This window comes from Nicotiana tabacum, chromosome 7, assembly GCF_000715075.1.
Source record: "Nicotiana tabacum cultivar K326 chromosome 7, ASM71507v2, whole genome shotgun sequence".
Lineage (NCBI taxonomy): Eukaryota > Viridiplantae > Streptophyta > Magnoliopsida > Solanales > Solanaceae > Nicotiana > Nicotiana tabacum.
The window spans coordinates 162,127,726-162,145,472 of record NC_134086.1 but is presented as its reverse complement, the minus strand read 5'-3'; the positions used below and the strand labels follow the sequence as shown (position 1 = coordinate 162,145,472).

At 36.3% G+C, this 17,747-nt stretch overlaps 2 protein-coding genes across 2 annotated transcripts; one reads left to right on the top strand and one right to left on the bottom strand.

Annotated features, from left to right (window-relative positions):
* Window positions 1-5,905: 5,905 nt before the first annotated feature.
* Window positions 5,906-8,141, top strand: LOC107820986 (nicotinamidase 1-like). Its single transcript, XM_075217964.1, has 5 exons — window positions 5,906-6,141; window positions 6,250-6,433; window positions 7,159-7,292; window positions 7,400-7,585; window positions 7,842-8,141. The coding sequence occupies exons 1-5, from the start codon at window positions 6,001-6,003 to the stop codon at window positions 7,932-7,934; spliced, it is 738 nt and encodes a 245-aa protein (XP_075074065.1). The 5' UTR covers window positions 5,906-6,000; the 3' UTR covers window positions 7,935-8,141.
* A 388-nt stretch (window positions 8,142-8,529) lies between these two features.
* Window positions 8,530-16,949, bottom strand: LOC107820988 (protein EXECUTER 1, chloroplastic-like). Its single transcript, XM_016647363.2, has 12 exons — window positions 16,211-16,949; window positions 14,359-14,475; window positions 13,524-13,589; window positions 13,042-13,148; window positions 11,939-12,020; window positions 10,565-11,269; window positions 10,365-10,488; window positions 10,033-10,202; window positions 9,555-9,629; window positions 9,301-9,393; window positions 9,050-9,196; window positions 8,530-8,882 (listed from the first exon to the last, which is right to left on the bottom strand). Exons 1-11 carry the CDS (start codon window positions 16,670-16,672, stop codon window positions 9,104-9,106), a joined length of 2,094 nt encoding a protein of 697 aa, XP_016502849.1. The 5' UTR covers window positions 16,673-16,949; the 3' UTR covers window positions 8,530-8,882; window positions 9,050-9,103.
* Between the last annotated feature and the right edge of the window lie 798 nt (window positions 16,950-17,747).

Here is a 17,747-nt window from a genome sequence, read left to right as displayed (position 1 = left end):
GTAATAACAAAGTTGCAGAAACACAGTAAAGGAAAGCATAACAGAACTAGAATGTAAAACACATAATGAAGAAGCATTATTCAACTAAGAATAACGTACCAGTTGCAAAGTAAGAACAGGCAGAACAATAGAGCAATTACGGCAAGTAAACACGACAGGAGCAGCCTTAAGTTCAGCGGAACACTTGAGAGTTTTAGAGAGAGAGCTCGAAATTGTTTCAGAAAGCACAAAGTAGAAGAAGAGAGTAAAATTTTTTGTGAAAGAACTCAGTATTCGAATGTGTAAAAGCCTGTGTTTTTTGTGCAGAAAAGTCTGTGAAAGCATGTGAAAAGCCTTTCCCTTTATAGTGCAGAATGTGAGTAAAAAAGGTAAGAGAATAGTTTTGCAATCAATCACAAGCTGTTTCCATTTGGTTAAGGGATTTAATTCAAACGGACAACATAAATAAGGAAAGGATTTGATTTTAAAATCTTTTCTAAGGCAGTACAATAAGGGTAAATACACAGAAACTTATTTAAGGAAAGAGTCTAGTAGTACACGGTTTGGGTAAATAAGGAAAGGCAATCAATCAACAGCCAGTAAAAATCAAGGTTTGAGCCTTGGCATGAATGGATCCAACCAAGAAAAGGTGAAGAGAAACTTAATTTAAAGAAAATCAGTAACACTCAATCAATCCTTATAAAAAGGAATTCGGAATCAATCATAAGTTGGCAAAAGACCTTTTGAAAGAAGAGTTTATCATATATAAAGCATACAGACATGTGAAAAGAGAGAGACTAGTATAGGAAAATTCAGAGTCATAACAAAGAGGGTTTAGTTCATAGACTCAGAATGAGTCTGAAAGAGCCAAGGGTTCTGAATAGAACCCTAGTCCAAATATGAAATCAAGCCTGCCAAAAACCCCAAATACTAGGGTTTCTGATTCAGATCAGATGCATAGATGAGAAGACAACAACTAGAACATGCTCAGTAGTCTCCTTCAGAGACTTATGAGCAAATAAAATAGCAGGCTCAAGGCGAATAGAATGTAGAAACTGATTTGAAACACAGGGAACACGTTTAAGTAAAGCTTGTCGCTCAAATAAGTTTAGAAGAGAAGAGGCGGTATAAGCCTAGGAAAACAGTAGATGAAACATACTTAGGGTTCAAACAAAGTCCAGTAAAGATAAGCAAGGAGCAAAAGCTCAGTAAAAATACAGTAAAGGAACATACGAGATAGACATGTAAAGCATGCTATAGAAACCAGTAGAAGAAAGAAAAGAGCACAAAACAGAAGAACATACATAACACGACAAATATAGAACACAAGAGAAAAAGAACATGCGAGTTGGAAGAGAGAACATAAGAACTTGGCATAGCCAGATTCACACAAAGAAAAGAAAAAGAAGAGACATAAGTCATTTTTTAAAACTTTTTCAGAAACCCTAAAGGAAAATTTGGGGAAAAGCTTAAAACGTCGAATAGCACAGATTTACCACAGATCTAAGCAAATAAAAGAAGAAGGAACCTCGAATAGCTTTAGGGTTTCAGAGAAACCCTAGAAATGAGAAGACTTGGAAGAATGTCCGGTCTTGAGTCTGATGAGTCAAAAATAGGCTCCTAACGTTTGGAAACGCCGGAGCAAGGCCGGAGAGGCCATAGAACCTTGGATCTGTAGAGGATCTGAACGGACACCATTGAGGTCAGACCTCGAAATCTCGAACACCCATGGTTTAGTGGTGAAAGAAGGTGAGTGCAGGTCATCCATGGCCTGGGAAGCCATGGATTCCGGTGAGGTTATGGTCGAAGACGGGTGAGAGAGGCTAGGGTTTCATGACCCTTCGAGAGAGTGTTTGAGAGAGGAGAGTATCCAAAGGCGGCAGATTGAAAAAAATGAGAGAGGGTTAGGGGGTCGTTGGAATTAATTAAGGTAAGGGGGAATCTGGGCCGTTGATCAAAATGATCAACGGCTCAGATTAAAAGGAACACAGGCCGGTTCGGTTAATTGGGCATTGGGTCGGGTTAATTGGGTAATTGGGTTGGGATGATTGGGCTTGATTTTGGGGTCAAATTGGGGTGCAAAACTGGCTATAATCGAAATAAAAATTGGGCTCACATTAAATAGCCAATTTTTCCTATTTGATTAACAAAAAATAGTAGTAACAATTTTAAAAGCAAATTAAAAGTACTGAGTAAATAATTATTATATAAATATTAATTTAAAAATAATGGGATTAATTTTTATAATTATAAAATGCTATAAAATCTTAAAGAGGCTAGTATTGCAATTATATGCAATTTAGTTTTAAAAATACCAAACGAATTTGTAAAAATATGCAAAAATCATGTTAGCTATATTTTGATGTAAATATGAGAATGAAATAAATTATACTCCAAAATGGCAAGCTTTGGGGAATAATTATGGGATTTAATGGTGTAAAAATAGGCCATAAATTGGTTTAAAAATCATTACAAATGCCACAACCCTTTGGGGTGCTTATATATGCACATATATGTCATTTTGAAAATATATAGGGAAAAATTGGGTATCAATAATTGAGGAAGAATAAGGGTGAATTGATATTATATGGTGGGATCGGATTGCGCGCCGCAACATATTATGTTTATTATTATGATATTGATATTGTACGGTGGGATCGGGTTGCACGCCGCAACAGGAGGAATAATGGTGATATATTGCGGAGGACTTATGAGATTGATATTATATGGTGGGATCGGGTTGTGCGCCGCAACATATCTTGTATTTTGGTATCCCCTATTTTACTGTATTGGCTTTAGTTCCTTCATATGAGACTTTCTAGTTTTCACTGAGCTTTGAGGATCGAGTTATTGTCATGGACTTATTGACTTTCCGTTATTTCCTGAGTTCTTTTCCTAATACTATTATTCTGGTGAACTAATTTTCAAAGTAAAATTTACTACGTTGAGTCATTTCCTCCTGCCCTGCTGAGTGGTTAGTAATATAGTGATTTAAAATAAAGGAATTAATATTATGTTACCTTGTATGACTTTTAAATTAGAACTCGTCGTACATATTCAGTATTACAAATTCTAATAATTTTTATATTTTATTTCAATTGGTTTCTCAACTAAATTTCCTTAACCCGTCTGAGGTTGTATTTTACTTAAAAAGAAATTGCTATTAAGTTTCAACTTAATAAATCCTATATTAAAGGCAATAGCTTATTAGATGTTGTGTTTTTCTTTATTATTGTTTAAAAGGAGTATTTTCTTCACTCAAATAATTTCTAAAAATAGCTTCATCTTTTCGCACTGATTTCCTATTGGGTCTAGAAATTGTAAATCTTCTTTATGTACATAAATGGAACTTCTTGAATATTTTAAATTTGCGTTTGTTACGGATATTATGTACCGAGTAGCACGTGAATTCTGTTGTGCAAAGTGATGTGAAAATATGTGGGCACCAGGTGCCATGTGTGTTAAAGGTTTGGAAGTTGTGAATTTGATATGAGGTTACGAGTATCGGGGTGGTTGGAATTTGTGTATTAGAAATGATGTGATTGGTTGAGTTAATATCGCTTTCTCTTATTTGGTCACATTTTACTTGTCTGTATCCCAACTGTGTTGGTGTGTAATTACCTGTATTTTTGTTAACATCCGTGTTTTCCTCTTATCATCTCTATTGTTGTAATTTGATTTCTCCCTGTTATTGGCATTACTTTGTTATCTTTATCCTGTTAGTTTATTATCATATCATGTTCAATTTATTAAACCAGTAGGTGTTTTGATTGTTCCTCGTCACTACTCCACCGAGGTTAGTCTTGATACTTACTGGGCACCGTTGTGGCGTGCTCATACTATACTTCTGTATATTTTTTTGTATAGATCCAAGTGTTTGATCGTTAGTAGATGTGTGGATTGTCGTTGTGGAGACTCAAGTAGACCTGCTGCTGCGTTTGCAGGCCTCAGAGTCACCATTTGTTTTATTTATTTCCATTGTTTCCTTTTGTTCTGGAACATTGATGTATTCAATATGTATAACTACTCCTAGAAAGGCTTATGACTTGTACTACCGATTTTGGGAATTATAAATTGTTCGAGATATCTAATTCGAAGTTAGTGAATATTATCGTTATTTCTGTTAATGTTAGGCTTACCTAGTTTTAGAGACTAGGTGTCATCACGACTCCTTCGGAGGGATTTTGGGTCGTGATAGTTGTAGTATAATTGTATGTAAATTGTATTCTGTTGTAGTTATATATTTATTATTATTTGAATGTTGTATAAAAGTTAAAAAATAGTTGTACAATGTATGAATCGTTGTATAAAGTTTGTATTTAAGTTATCAATACTATCTTTTTTTATATAAAGTTGTTATATGTATTAAAATTGCATTAAGAGAGTAAATTTTGATTGGAATTTTAAAGAGGAAGAAGCACACACCACATACAAAATATATACAGAATATACAAAGGACATATTATATAAAATTTGTATGAAAATTGTATTTAAATTGTAGATGTTGTAGTTGTATTTAACTGGGTAAGAAAGATGGATGAAAGTTGTTTGATAAGTTATATATTGTATAATTAGTTGTATGATATTTATTTTTATTCTGTATGTTGTTGCACATATATCAAATTTTGTATCAAAAGTTGTTGTAAATGTATGAAGCGTAATTTATTAACTATTTCAAACCTTTTTAAGATGAGAAGATGAAGAAAAAACCGCCATTGTTTTCACTTCTTCTTATGACGACGATGATGATTTGCTTCCTTCGCAAAGTTTCGATCGTGGTAATCTGAGGATGCGTCTCTGTAATAGCGTTAAATTGCGAGATTGATAGGGCGGATATACATGATGAGTTTGGTGTGTACATTGCTGGGCCGAGTAACATCCATGACCAGGAAAGGGAAAGGTGGTTAACACCATTGTTCCCTTCAGTTATGCCTTTTTCCAATATAAATTCAACAGAAATCCCTATTCTTTTTAAAATCCGTCATTATTACTTTGTACTCCCCTTTTGCGTATATGATCATTTTCTTAATTTGCTGACCAGACCAATTCTTTTTTTTTTCCTTTTTTTATGAGGTGGAACTAGTCTAGTATGTAGCTAATATATTGGGGAATCAACAGCATGTCTTATTATTAGCCTCAGATACAAATGTAACATTCGATTTGGAGAGCAGAGGGAGAGAGGAGAGAAAAAAGAAAATAACTAAATTCCTTGAGTGAAAGTACTAATAATGGATTGACAGCCTTTTAAGGTGGATTGTATATATTTTGTAGCTAAAACGTGTTTAGGTCGGGTAAATACAAAATTTGGATATTTTTCGTAATAAGGTTTCAAATTGTGTATAGAAATGAAAAAATCCCTAAAAACAATAGACCTTTTGAAGACCCTTCTCCTCGAAATTTTTTATTTTGTGCAGACCTCCTTTTTGTCTTACAACTTTGTGGTCCCAGATTTTTGTGGACCCAAATGTACAAGATATGGGTCCATAAATATGTGAGATAAAAAAAAATCTCACACAAATAATGTTATCATAAAATCACTTCAGCTTAGAACTCTTGGTTAAGGGTGGAGTTCATCTCAGACTAGTACATATCTCAGACTAGTACATATCTCATACTAGTAAAATTATTTGTTGATTTTATTGTTCATATCTCAGACTAGTACAAGCATCTGGCGGTATTTAGTGAACATGTTCGTAATCAAATGGTGTCATTATCTGCCTGTGTTTGTTTACGAACCATATACTTATCCATGTCTAAATAATTTAGACATACGTCACTAAAAGTTTTAAGTTCAAAATATGTCATTTTAAAATATCCCCATAAATGCAAAATGCAGCACGCATCCTAGCAAAATTAAGTTGGCTTATAGTGGAAAAGTCAGCCTACTTTGGATAAATATCAGCATATAGTGGTGGGACAACGTAATTGGACTAATCCTAGATAATCAATTAGTATTCTAACAAATATCTATCTATAACCCTTTCCCACGGTAAGAAAATCTTTAAGTTGGAAAGAATAAAGATGGTACTAAAAACAATAGAAATTTTGAAGAATGAAATTGCCATAGAGGAGGAATCAGTGATTATCACTGAAGATGTTAAGGCCGGTCTTGTTCTTGTGGACATCATCAATGGCTTTTGCACCGTTGGGGCTGGAAATCTGGTTCATATATTTATTCATTATTTTAGCTCCATGTCTCTTTAATTTGTTTTAGCTATAGCTGCTTGCCCAATTGATTTAATTGAATTTTCTTGTTAATTATTATTATAGGCACCAAGAGAGCCAAACAGGCAGATCTCTGAAATGATTGATGAATCAACAAGGCTGGCTAGATTGTTCTGTGACAAGAAATGGCCTATTCTTGCCTTTCTTGATTCACACCACCCTGACAAACTTGAACACCCTTATCCTCCTCACTGTATCACTGGCACTGATGAATCCAATTTGGTTCCTGGTATTATATCTGCTTACTAGCTAAGGACTATAGCTTAGTTCAAGTTCAGTTTCTATACACAGACAGTTTATGTTGCACGGACTCTCCAAAATGTTGTCGTACCCGTGTCGGATCCTCCGGATATACACCACAATTGATGGATTCGACACGCACCAGAGACATTTTCGGAGAGTCCGAGCAATATAGCCGACAATGTAAAGTACTACTCCTTTGTTTCAAAAAGATTGACACTATTTCTTTATTAGTCTGTTTCAAAAAAAATTGACATCTTTCAATATTATTTCCTTAGTAGGAAGCATTTATAACCACACAAGTAATATAACAGGTTTCAGACCACAAGTTTCAAAAGTTTTATAGCCACACAAATGTTATGGCTTATTTAAGACTACATATCTCAAAAGTCTTCTCTTCTTTATTAAAGTTTGTGCCAAGTCAAACTAAGACAAGCTTTTTGAAACGGAGGGAGTAATATTTACCGTATCAGATATATAAAAGATAACTATAAGGTAACCACCATGAAAAAGTAAGAATTAGTAACTAGGAAAATCACACCATCATCAGTGACTCACTGTATATAAGTTAAAGTGGAATAATATTCTGAGATTTAGAAACTATACAAAAAGTTATAGATACAATGTATGAAGTTGCAGCAATATTCATCTTACGATATTACATTATTTCAAGTAATTTGTACTGATTGTTGGACGATTTACCTACCTCTGCAGCACTAAGATGGTTGGAGAAGGAACAAAACGTAACAATCAGGCGTAAAGACTGCTATGATGGCTATATTGGTTCGTTTCAGGAGGATGGCTCTAATGTATTTGTTGATTGGGTGAAAAACAACAAAATTCAAACTGTATGCTCCCTCTTTGCTTCTATAAAACTTCTTCCTACTGGATAGTCATTAACATATTCATGTTTATATGGTTGAAGAATATTGACTGACTGTTTATTTGAATTAAGTTGTTGGTTGTAGGGGCATGTACAGACATTTGTGTGCTGGATTTCGTTTGCTCTACATTATCAGCTAGGAACCGCGGCTTCCTCGACCCTTTGGAGGAAGTAGTAGTTTACTCTCAGGGATGTGCCACTTTTGATTTTCCTGCCTCCATGGCAAGAAACACCAAAGATATTTCACCACATCCTCAGGTGACTTATAACAAGTCAAGAATTTGCTGTTATGAAAAAAAAAAAAAAAAAAAAAAAGGCAGACGGGTGCACTAAGCTCCCGCTATGCACTGGGTCCGGGAAAGGGCCGGACCACAAAGGTGTATTGTACGCAGCCTTACCCTGCATTTCTACAAAAGGCTATTTTCACGGCTCGAACCCGTGACCTCCTGGTCAAGAATTTTCTGTTATGATCTTGATTAACTTAGTGTCTTAATTTATTGTGTTGGGCGTGCAGGAGCTGATGCATCATGTAGGACTTTATATGGCGAAGGAAAGGGGTGCTAAAATAGCTAGAGAAGTCTCCTTCAACAGCTTGAAGAAACCATGATATATTGCAATCTTTTCTTTGGTCATCTGTAATATTGAAAGGGTTCTGTATTTTCAGGAAATATGCAGCAGATGCTGATGGTTTGTGTGCTTCAGCAGTCTCTATGATTACAATAATGCTACAATATGATCTGCATGTATATACACATGAAAATAATAAGTTTGGATGTGCTCTATACACTAGATCAACACCCAAATTTTACTGGTACTGGAGTATAATCATGGATGCATGTTAATTGCTGTGCGTGTTGTGTCCATTGCATTGCTTTAATGAAATAGTGAAGGCTTTGATATATTGTATGTAGCTTTAACCGTACTACATTGCCAAAAATTTGTTGATTTCATTGTTCATATCTCAGACTAGTGCTAGCATCTGGTGGTATCTAGTGAACATGTTCGTAACCAAATGGTGTCATTATCTGCCTGTGCGTATTTACGAACCATACTTGTCCATGTCTTTGTGATACACGCTCCAAAACCATACCTCCAGCTGTTGCAAGAACATTCTTTAGACTGCGAAAACAATTCCTACCCAAAATGCATGAAATCTGAGAAGCAGCAGCTCAACAGATAATTTAAGTGCCATGATCATGAAATGAGAACAATAAGACATTTGCCATTCTACTAAATAGAATAAAATTTGAGTAGCCGGAGGTGCTAGCAACAAAACAGTACAACAACGCCCACCCGCGGGGGGAGGGGGGGGGATAATACATAAAGAGCGCAAAAAAGAATAACAACATAAAGAGCATATGTACAAGCTAAGTGCCCAAGAAATCACCGGTAGGCCTGAACATTTGGTATATCAGGGAAATATTGGGGTCATCAACTCAAAAATTGTTGGTTAGTTCCATACAATTTAAATGCTTAATTCTGGCCATGAACGAATTTTTGAATCTTCTCTTCAGCTCAAACTGACAACGCTTCGTGGTAATAGATATCATGTTGACTGCAAAGGAACAGAGAAAGAAGCAATCACCTTATCAGATTAGAGATCAAAGTGAGGTAGGATTAATCATACAGGTCCCTCAAAAAACACCCTTGTAATTCATCAACCCTTTCTCCTTCCGGTAACAAAAGAGCCAATTTGGGAAATAGAAGTGCCAAAGAGCATACCTACAAAGAACTGAACCAGGAATAAACAGCCACAAACTGTATGTACAGAGATGTTCACTCCTGCAGCCTAAGCCGATGGAAGAACACTAAGAAATGATATTCAGGGTCCCAGTAAACAAAACCCACAACAGGCCCTCCTTTAATGTACTGCATAATTCAACAGGAATAAGTAAGTTAAGAAAAATGTTAAAGAGTATAAAGTGACAACAAAATAACTGTAAAAGGGCGCCATTATATAGATAGCTGTAAACCTTTCCATCTAGGATAACCAGTTCACCATCAACCCATCTGGGTTTTCGAAAACCAGGTTCCGCCAGCCTTCCTTGTCCCCTGTATCGAGCAATCTGCATTGGCAATAGAGATAACATAGGCCTAAAATGTGAGAAATAGACCGCCACATCATAAAATCCAGAGCTATGGATACTAAGTTAAGCAACCAAAAAGATAGGGAAAACAAATAATGGCAAGAAATAGTGCACAATCTAAACTCACTAGAACCACCTACCACACCAAATTCTTCTGGAATAATCCCTTTGTGTGGAAGTTGATATTTTTTTCCAATTCTTGCGCGGAATGCTATCTGCAAATTAGAAAGAAAGGCATTAATGGTCACACATCACTCCATCGCACTCTCCCCCTCTCCATTTTCAAAAGCAAGGCAAGAAAAGTTTCTACAAGTACACGTACTAAAATGCACAAATGCAGGATACGAGACACTGTAGATTTTCACTCTCATTGCTCAACGGATTAGCAAAATACCTATTCAACTTGGGCATAGAAATCAGGGCTGCTTTTTTTTTTCTTTCCAGCTTATCATTCTTTCCCTAGTCTCTACCAATCAGATACAGAGATGTCTACACTCCAGCCAGAATGAATGATCTCAGCCATCCTAACTTATTTTTAAAAGAAAAAAGTGCGAGTCTACCTCCAACAAATCTGTAGGATAGATTATATGAACAACTTTTAGAATCAAGTGAAGTTACCTGACCAGCTGGCACATAAGAATCTCCAGTTAATTTTACAGCTTCAACATACTCGTAAAACTCTAAACGTGAAGACTCCTTAGGGCTACCTTCTTCTTTCCACTGACCAAATCTTCGCCTAAGGTGGATGACTTCCGAAGTGTACAGACCATGAGCACCAATATATAATCCTGATAAAAATTGTAAATGATTGACCGACTTAAGAATGAGAGTGAGTAGAAAAACAATGATGCTGCACTAGTTAAACAAGCATATGTTAACTAGAAAACGGAAAATCAGCAATCTAAACAGCAAGAGAACTAAAGGAGAGAAACAGATTGGAGATTGATCACCATTTAGTGGGTCCGTAGATGCTGAAATCTCAATGCGGTTAAAGGTAGTTGACTTCGACAGTGGTTGACGATTTCGTGCCTGAGTAAGAGTGAGGCTGATCAACTCCCCCATATCTTTAAGGACCTGCATGTATCAGGAAAACTATTAAGAGAAGATTATAAACTTAGCAATTTGAATGACAATATAAAAGAGTTCTGACCTTCATAGGTATCTTCCCCTTCCCGATGAACTTTGCAAGATCAAGCATCACATGATCCAAGCTACGTTGACCTTGGAGCCTAGCCTTTTTATCTGGGGGAAATTGTCCACTGCCAGAGGAATTGCGTTTGTTCTCATCTTCCTCTATACTGAAAGTAAATGACAGGTGACCCTTCTTCTCTAGCCTTGCCGGTACTCGAAACAGGTCTTTATGCTGTACACCACTTGAAGTATTTTGCATAAGACCACCAACAACCACCCTAACCGCAATTTGGCTCTGCTCTTCGCCATCACTAACCCCATTGTCTGTATCCAATTCAATCACATTCTGCTCTCCATCTTTTTCCACCTTAATTTCATCTTCATCGTCCATGCTGTCTAAATCAAAGTCCTTTTCTTCATCTTCATCTTCCTCATCCATTATTTGCTCAATGACCTTTGATATTAGATCTCTATCTACCTTCCCTGGAGCTGTCACTTTTAAAACCTTGACCTGTACCCCTGGAATCATGTCTCTCAGTGCATTCTGAAAGCCAAACTCATCATCCCTATCTTCAGCATCTTCCTCAGCATCTGAGATTTTATCAAACATATCACTTTTGTTTTCAGTGGGACTAAGAGTGTCCAAGTTACTGATAGCACCAGGTAGCTTTGAAGAAGGAATAGGTAAATCTTGCTGAACTGGTTTTCTCTTCAAGTAAACAGCCTGGAATCACGTGGATCACGAAGATTTTTAAATAGTATTGGAAGGAAAAGGACTTCTATTATAAAGCGAGGACCAAAACCGTCTTTAATTAGATATATCTTCATATTTTAGCATGCTTAAAAAAGGTGCCTAGACGAGGAGATGAGGAGGAGATTCTGGTTCAAAAAAACAGAACGGATGTACAATTTTATTTTTTTTAATAAGGAAAGGAGGTGTACAATTTTTTCAGTTCTTTTTATCAAGTGCAACATCTTCAATGGGAAAAAAACTCATAGAGCTGCCAGACCATCCATGACCTTTGCAAAGGCAGCCCTACATATAGGGAATGGTTCATAACCTGAACAATCTTGTCTTCCCATGGGCCACACCAACATCATCACGTCTGAGCAATGATATTCTATGGTGACATTCATGTCTGTTACTATTCTTGCATCAAGTTTCATCCACAAATTGCAACATGCTGTTAACAAAAAATGAAACAAGAACCACGCCTCAATATCCTGTTAAAGCGGTTGAGACGAGCTATATGAATCCTTAGTGTCCATTTTGCACAATTTGGGTTTCACCAAGCATTCACTATTCCGAATATTTCATCACAAATTGACTATTCATTTATTTCTATGGAAGATGTCAACAAGTCAAAAGAAAGTATGTGAGCTCGAAAGATACCTGTTGCCTGTATTCGCCTTTATCATCCACGGTAAGAAATATTTCAAAAAGAGGGGCACCTTCAACAGCCGAAGCGAGCTGGCTGTCAGTAGAATACATGAACCCAGTAAACCACATATTCCAAAGGCAAAGTTTCTTGTTCACTTTTACTTAATAAGGTAAAAACAATAACATAGCAATACGCCACCACACTAGCTTTTGTTACTAACTAGGACATAAAGCACATTAGAAAAGGCAACCACACCTTGCAAGACTCAGTTCGGAAAGGCTCAACACTTAGGCTAGAAATTTATCTAACTTCAACATCAAAACAGCACCAACTGGTATATAAACTGCAGAGATAATACTTTTTTTTTTTTAGATGGCACAGAGATTATACATACAATCTGGAAGAAAGGGGAGACGACAGATTCACTAGATCATCTTTCAGTACGTTGTACAGTGGGTGAGAATATTTGGCGCATGTTAGGATTTCCGGAATACAACGATATGTAATGGAATCAATCCATCCAATTCTTATCTTATGCCAAGGCATAAGGATAAACAGAAGTTTTAATGGAAGGGTCAGAGAACTATCTCACGTCGTGATTTTGGTCAATTTGGGAAGAGAAATGATAGGTGTTGAGGATGAATCAGAAGCTTTTCAAACAGTGAAAATAGTTGCATTAGAGCCTCTCTTTCACTGGTGTAAGAAAGAGTTGATGGAAGGAGATCCTACTTTCATTTTTTATTTGTTTCATTTATTTTATTTTCTTTCTTTTGTACTTCTAGATCATCTTTACCCCGTTTAGTTTATATAGACCTTCTTATTTACTTAACCCCCCACCCCCACCCCACCCCACCCCCCACCCCCCAAAGTCGGAAAAATGAACTATGAGAAATTTTCACAGGTCTTCCCCATTTTCTATAGATGATATCCTTTGTTAATCTCATGGGAAAAAGAGCAGAGAGATGAAGTGGATACTGGTGCGCAGACCCCTTTCTTCTATAGATGAAGTGGATACTGGTGCGCAGACCCCTTTCTTCTATATTTTCTAAGAAAGAAAACTGTAAAAATTCAATTTATCGAACTCAAACAAAACCCAGCAGAAACCTAGATATACCGCGGACTGTAACTTTTCGCCACATATCTTCCATGCTCAGCACTTATACGAATAATGCGGCCATATGGATCATTAACGTCTTCTGAAGTTCCAGCCCACCATCCAACCTACATAAACATAACAAAACATGTTACAAACTAGAAATACCAATGTACCACAACAAATATGAAATTAATGACATGCTCTCAAGAAACTTTGCTAGCAAAGTCAACACCATAGCTCAAGGAAAGTTGGAGTAGCAAATAGTCTCAGACTTTGAAGAGACTGCTTGTTGAAAAGATTGAAGTATATAGAGATGTCCTCGTCCTATCCAGTTGGGATGGAAGTTTATATGAATGAATAATCCAAATGCGTAGAGCACATAAAACATTGAAGAAACAAAACAAAACAGCTACATATTACCATACCCACAAGAAACTGTTGAGAGGAAGCAATTGCAAGTACAAGATACCATAAATTCAGAATCCTCCAACTAAACTCACCAATCCTGTACCAGCATAATCACGCATAAATATTGCATCCTTGTACTGCTCTTCTTCAACAGCTTTCTGCATTTGACTCCAGAAAGTGAGCATCAACAAACAGTGGATTTTTTATTTTTTTGACAAAGCGGTGGAATAAAATATTGTAAGATAAACAAGAAGATCATGGAGGCACATAAGAAGAGCTGTCAATAAAAACCGAAGACTCAAACCAGAGTCTAACATTTGTGTACTGAACAATGAGTGACTCAACTTTCAATTATTAATTCTACATTCTCATCATTAGTAAAAATTAAGAAGTCCTATTTCCTTTCTTTATGTTTAAATGAAATTCAACTCTGAAGATTCCTAAATCTCAAATGTCTATCATTAGCTATACCTTGAGTGCCATGCTTCATGAGAATTTACAAGTAAGTGATGTTTATTGTTCAAAGGTCAAGAAAAAGAAAGTCAATTTTTTTTATAAAGTAATATATTCCATTTTACCCTTACTTCATAAAAAAATAGTACTGTAATAAATTTCATTGCAAGATAAAGAAAGTTACATAGATACGTTAAGTTTGAAAAAAAGAGACCACAGTTCGTATCATCGGAGGCTTGACACAATGGATGATCTTCCTTTTAAGTCACCAAAGCATCTATCATCCAGTCACGTGATCAACTCAATTTTAAGGCTGAATCAAGTTAATTAATACCTCTAACTTAACAAGTTAAAAGGCAAAGGAATGCACACACAGATATTATATAGGTATGCATATATATTTTGATAAGTAACACAAAGGAAGATGATATCACCGATACAATCAGAATAGCAGTACAAAACTACAAAACTTACATTTAGACGGGACATCACTCTTCCAACAATGTCTTTAGTAGCTGCAGCTGCAATGCCCACCTTGAGTTTAGCAGCATCTTCATAATCTTCTCTACTAATAGCATGAGCCAACTGTGACTGGTGAAATAACAGCTCCATTAAAATAGTAACAATAAAAGTATACTATGATTGAGCATAAATGTTTATATTTGTAATCTAATATAGGCCTCTTGCACGTCCAAACAAGCCAAGAACAAGATGATATGGCAAGATATTACAAGCTAAAAAAACTGACAAAAAAGTACAGTAAATTACCAAGAACCCTTTAATCTTTTGGTGCATTTGGAATGAAAGGAATCGCAGATGTTTCGATGGGACCTCAACTCCTAACAATTATCTTAAAGTTGTTTGTTTGATTAACTTATTTAATTGGTTCAATCAGGCTCACGTAACTAGTGTTGAACTTTTCCACGATTTTGACTGCCTTAGTTGTCCAGTAAGTTTTTTATATGAACAGTCACTTCCGCTTTGTCGTAATTTTTTGCTATGCATCTTCTTGATGCCATTTAATGAAAATCCTTTACTTCATCAAAAAAAAAAAAAAAACAGGTATTCGCCAACGAGGTCTTCACATAATAGGTTAAAAAAATCCTTATTAGAAAGAAGACTTAGACAAATCCCCGGTCTTATAGAAGTAGCTAGCAAGTCTAGTCCTCCCCTCTTCTTTGTTGAGTTCATCTCGTAGAGGGGAGCTATAGTTCAATAGTATGGGTATTTATCCTTAGAAGAGGAAGGGCGTGCTAAAGCCATAGGGGTAAGCTCCCACAAGGATTGATAATAAGGACCCTTTAATTTGAGTTGGTATTCACCTTGAGAACCATTTTAGATTCACAAAAGACTTTCCTTGACCCTTTCAACTATTCCCCACAAGTAATCGATCAGCCAATCCAGAGATTTTACGCTCAGTTGGGTTGGGTTTATGAATCCTCTATATCCGTTCCACTTTACTAGGACTCATGTCATTTCAATACTAAGATAATTTGTTTCTTAAGCAAAATAAGGGCTCTATAAATCTAACCAAACACCTGGGACCTGGAAAATATGTCTCTAACCAAACTCCTGGCAAAACACGGGACCTAATATCAACAGTCATTGCTTATATATAGTGGTGGCAAAATGGTTAAAAGAAAACAGTTATCCACCCATATTATCCGTTAAAAAATGAGTTAGATAATGAACTTTTTTAAAATCGGATCAAATACGGATAAGAACCATATTATCCACTTAGAAAATGGATAACAAATGGATTTAACTTTTACATAAGTAAAACATCACACAGGGGTTCCTCAAGTTTGGGAGACTAGGAATTCTCCCAAAATTGATCATATTCAAGAAGCCGTGAGACCCCACAAATATCCATATTATATGCCGGTTAACCCGTTTTTTATCCGTATTAAAATATGGGTCGGGCGGGATAATTTATCCGTTTTTTACATTACCCATTTCAACCCGCCCATTTGCCACCCCTACTTATATATTATTTTATTTTATTTTATTTTTTAATTTTTTAGGACGGTAGTGTTCAAACCAACTTGTATTCCACCGGATACTTGCTACCTCCGACCAACACATGAATCGGGTAACTCTGTCCACCACAACTTAGCAAATGGGTAAGGTTGATGGGAAAAAGTTACCTAGTACAAAGAGTGGTACTATACCAATACTAATACCATTACCATATGTCACCTACTTTTAGATTCAATGGAACACTAGAAAATGATTTCCAAGGTAAAACAATTTCATTCCTAAGGTAATCAATGTTAATTTTCATAGGGGAACGGAGTAGCATGCAAGTACTAAATAAAGATGGTACCTTTAAAACAGAAACCAACCGTTCCTCCTCCTCAACCTCAGTGAAATGCTTTTTCCACCGCTCCCAACCCCATTCTTCGCCATCAACACAGACTTCCTTCTCCGCACTACTCCTCTCAGCAAGCTCGGCTCCTTTGGACCAATTCACGTAATCATCGAACTTCTTCATCGCATTCCTAACAGCATCCTGAAACGCCAAGTCCCATCTCCAAGAAGAAGATGAAGAGCTGTTCTGAGAAGAAGCTGATGGAGACGGCTCAGCTGTCTCGCCATCGCCGGTGCCGTTCCGGCAACGGCAGCAGAAAGCTGAACCGGAAACCCTAGAGACGGAATGAGCGGTGGAAAAAGCCTGAGAAGTGAATGATGAAGATGAACGCTTCAATCGGGAGGTGAACTTAGGGTTTGAGAAGTTGAATTTGTGAGTGTTTACATCGAATGTCGGCGGCGGAGCAATCGACGCCATGACAAAGGCAAGATATTATGAGAATAACAACGTTGTTTCTGAATTTCTGATAATCCAGAAGAGTACTCAAAAAAGGATTGCTATTTTAAGAAGAAGACGGGAAAACACTGAGGAATAAAAAACACGGGGATAAGGATGTCGATTTTCTGACGTTGGACAAAGCCAATAGCAACTTAGCAAGACTACACACCCCAACTGCCACCCCCCCCCCCCCCCCCGCCAATTACCATAGGTTCTGATTTTTTATTATTTTTAAAATCTTTTTATTTAATACTATTTCCTATGTTGTTAAAGAGCAGTGTATTATATATGGCGGCTGTTTTTAGATGTCTAAATAGTGAACCTTTTTACATGTGTCAAATTCGTGTCCACGCTTGAATTGTCTGTTTTTTCTTTTCTTTTTCTCTCATTTCTCCATGTAAAGGTTCTTCTTTTTAATTACTCCGTACGTATTTTGATTTCTCGGATTAACCATGAAATGGTTTTGTAGTCTATTTGTATGTTAGGATTCAAGTTCATAACATTGTTCCAATTTCACGCTATAACTAAGTGGTGTATAAGATTTACATTTCGAGATTACGTTATATATATTTATTATATAACTTTTCTTAATGTTAATGTAATTTAAATGACTACAATATATTATTATAAATCAACTTAATCATTTAATAAAAACATTATTTACATAATTAATGTATAAATTAAAACATAAACTCATTTAGCACTTCCCTCGTTCCTATCACTCTCAAAAAAGGAAAAGATGATTTTTTTTTCCACGTATTTTGTATTTGAGAATAATGGGCCATTTAATACTTGAAGCAAATTATTGGGAAGTAATAGAAAGGGCTCGTCTTCTCTCGGCGCATGATAAGTAACATGCGCGTCCATGGGGGAAGAGAACGAGAATCCCTTCGCAGAAGGCAATCGAAGCTCAGGAATCTGCTGCAAGTGGAGCTGGGCAGCAAAAATTGAAAGGCATACCACCAATTACAGTTAATCGAGAGGATGTACGGGAAAAAACCAATGAAACAAAGCTAGGGCAAACTATGGAATTTGGGGATACGATTGAGCAATC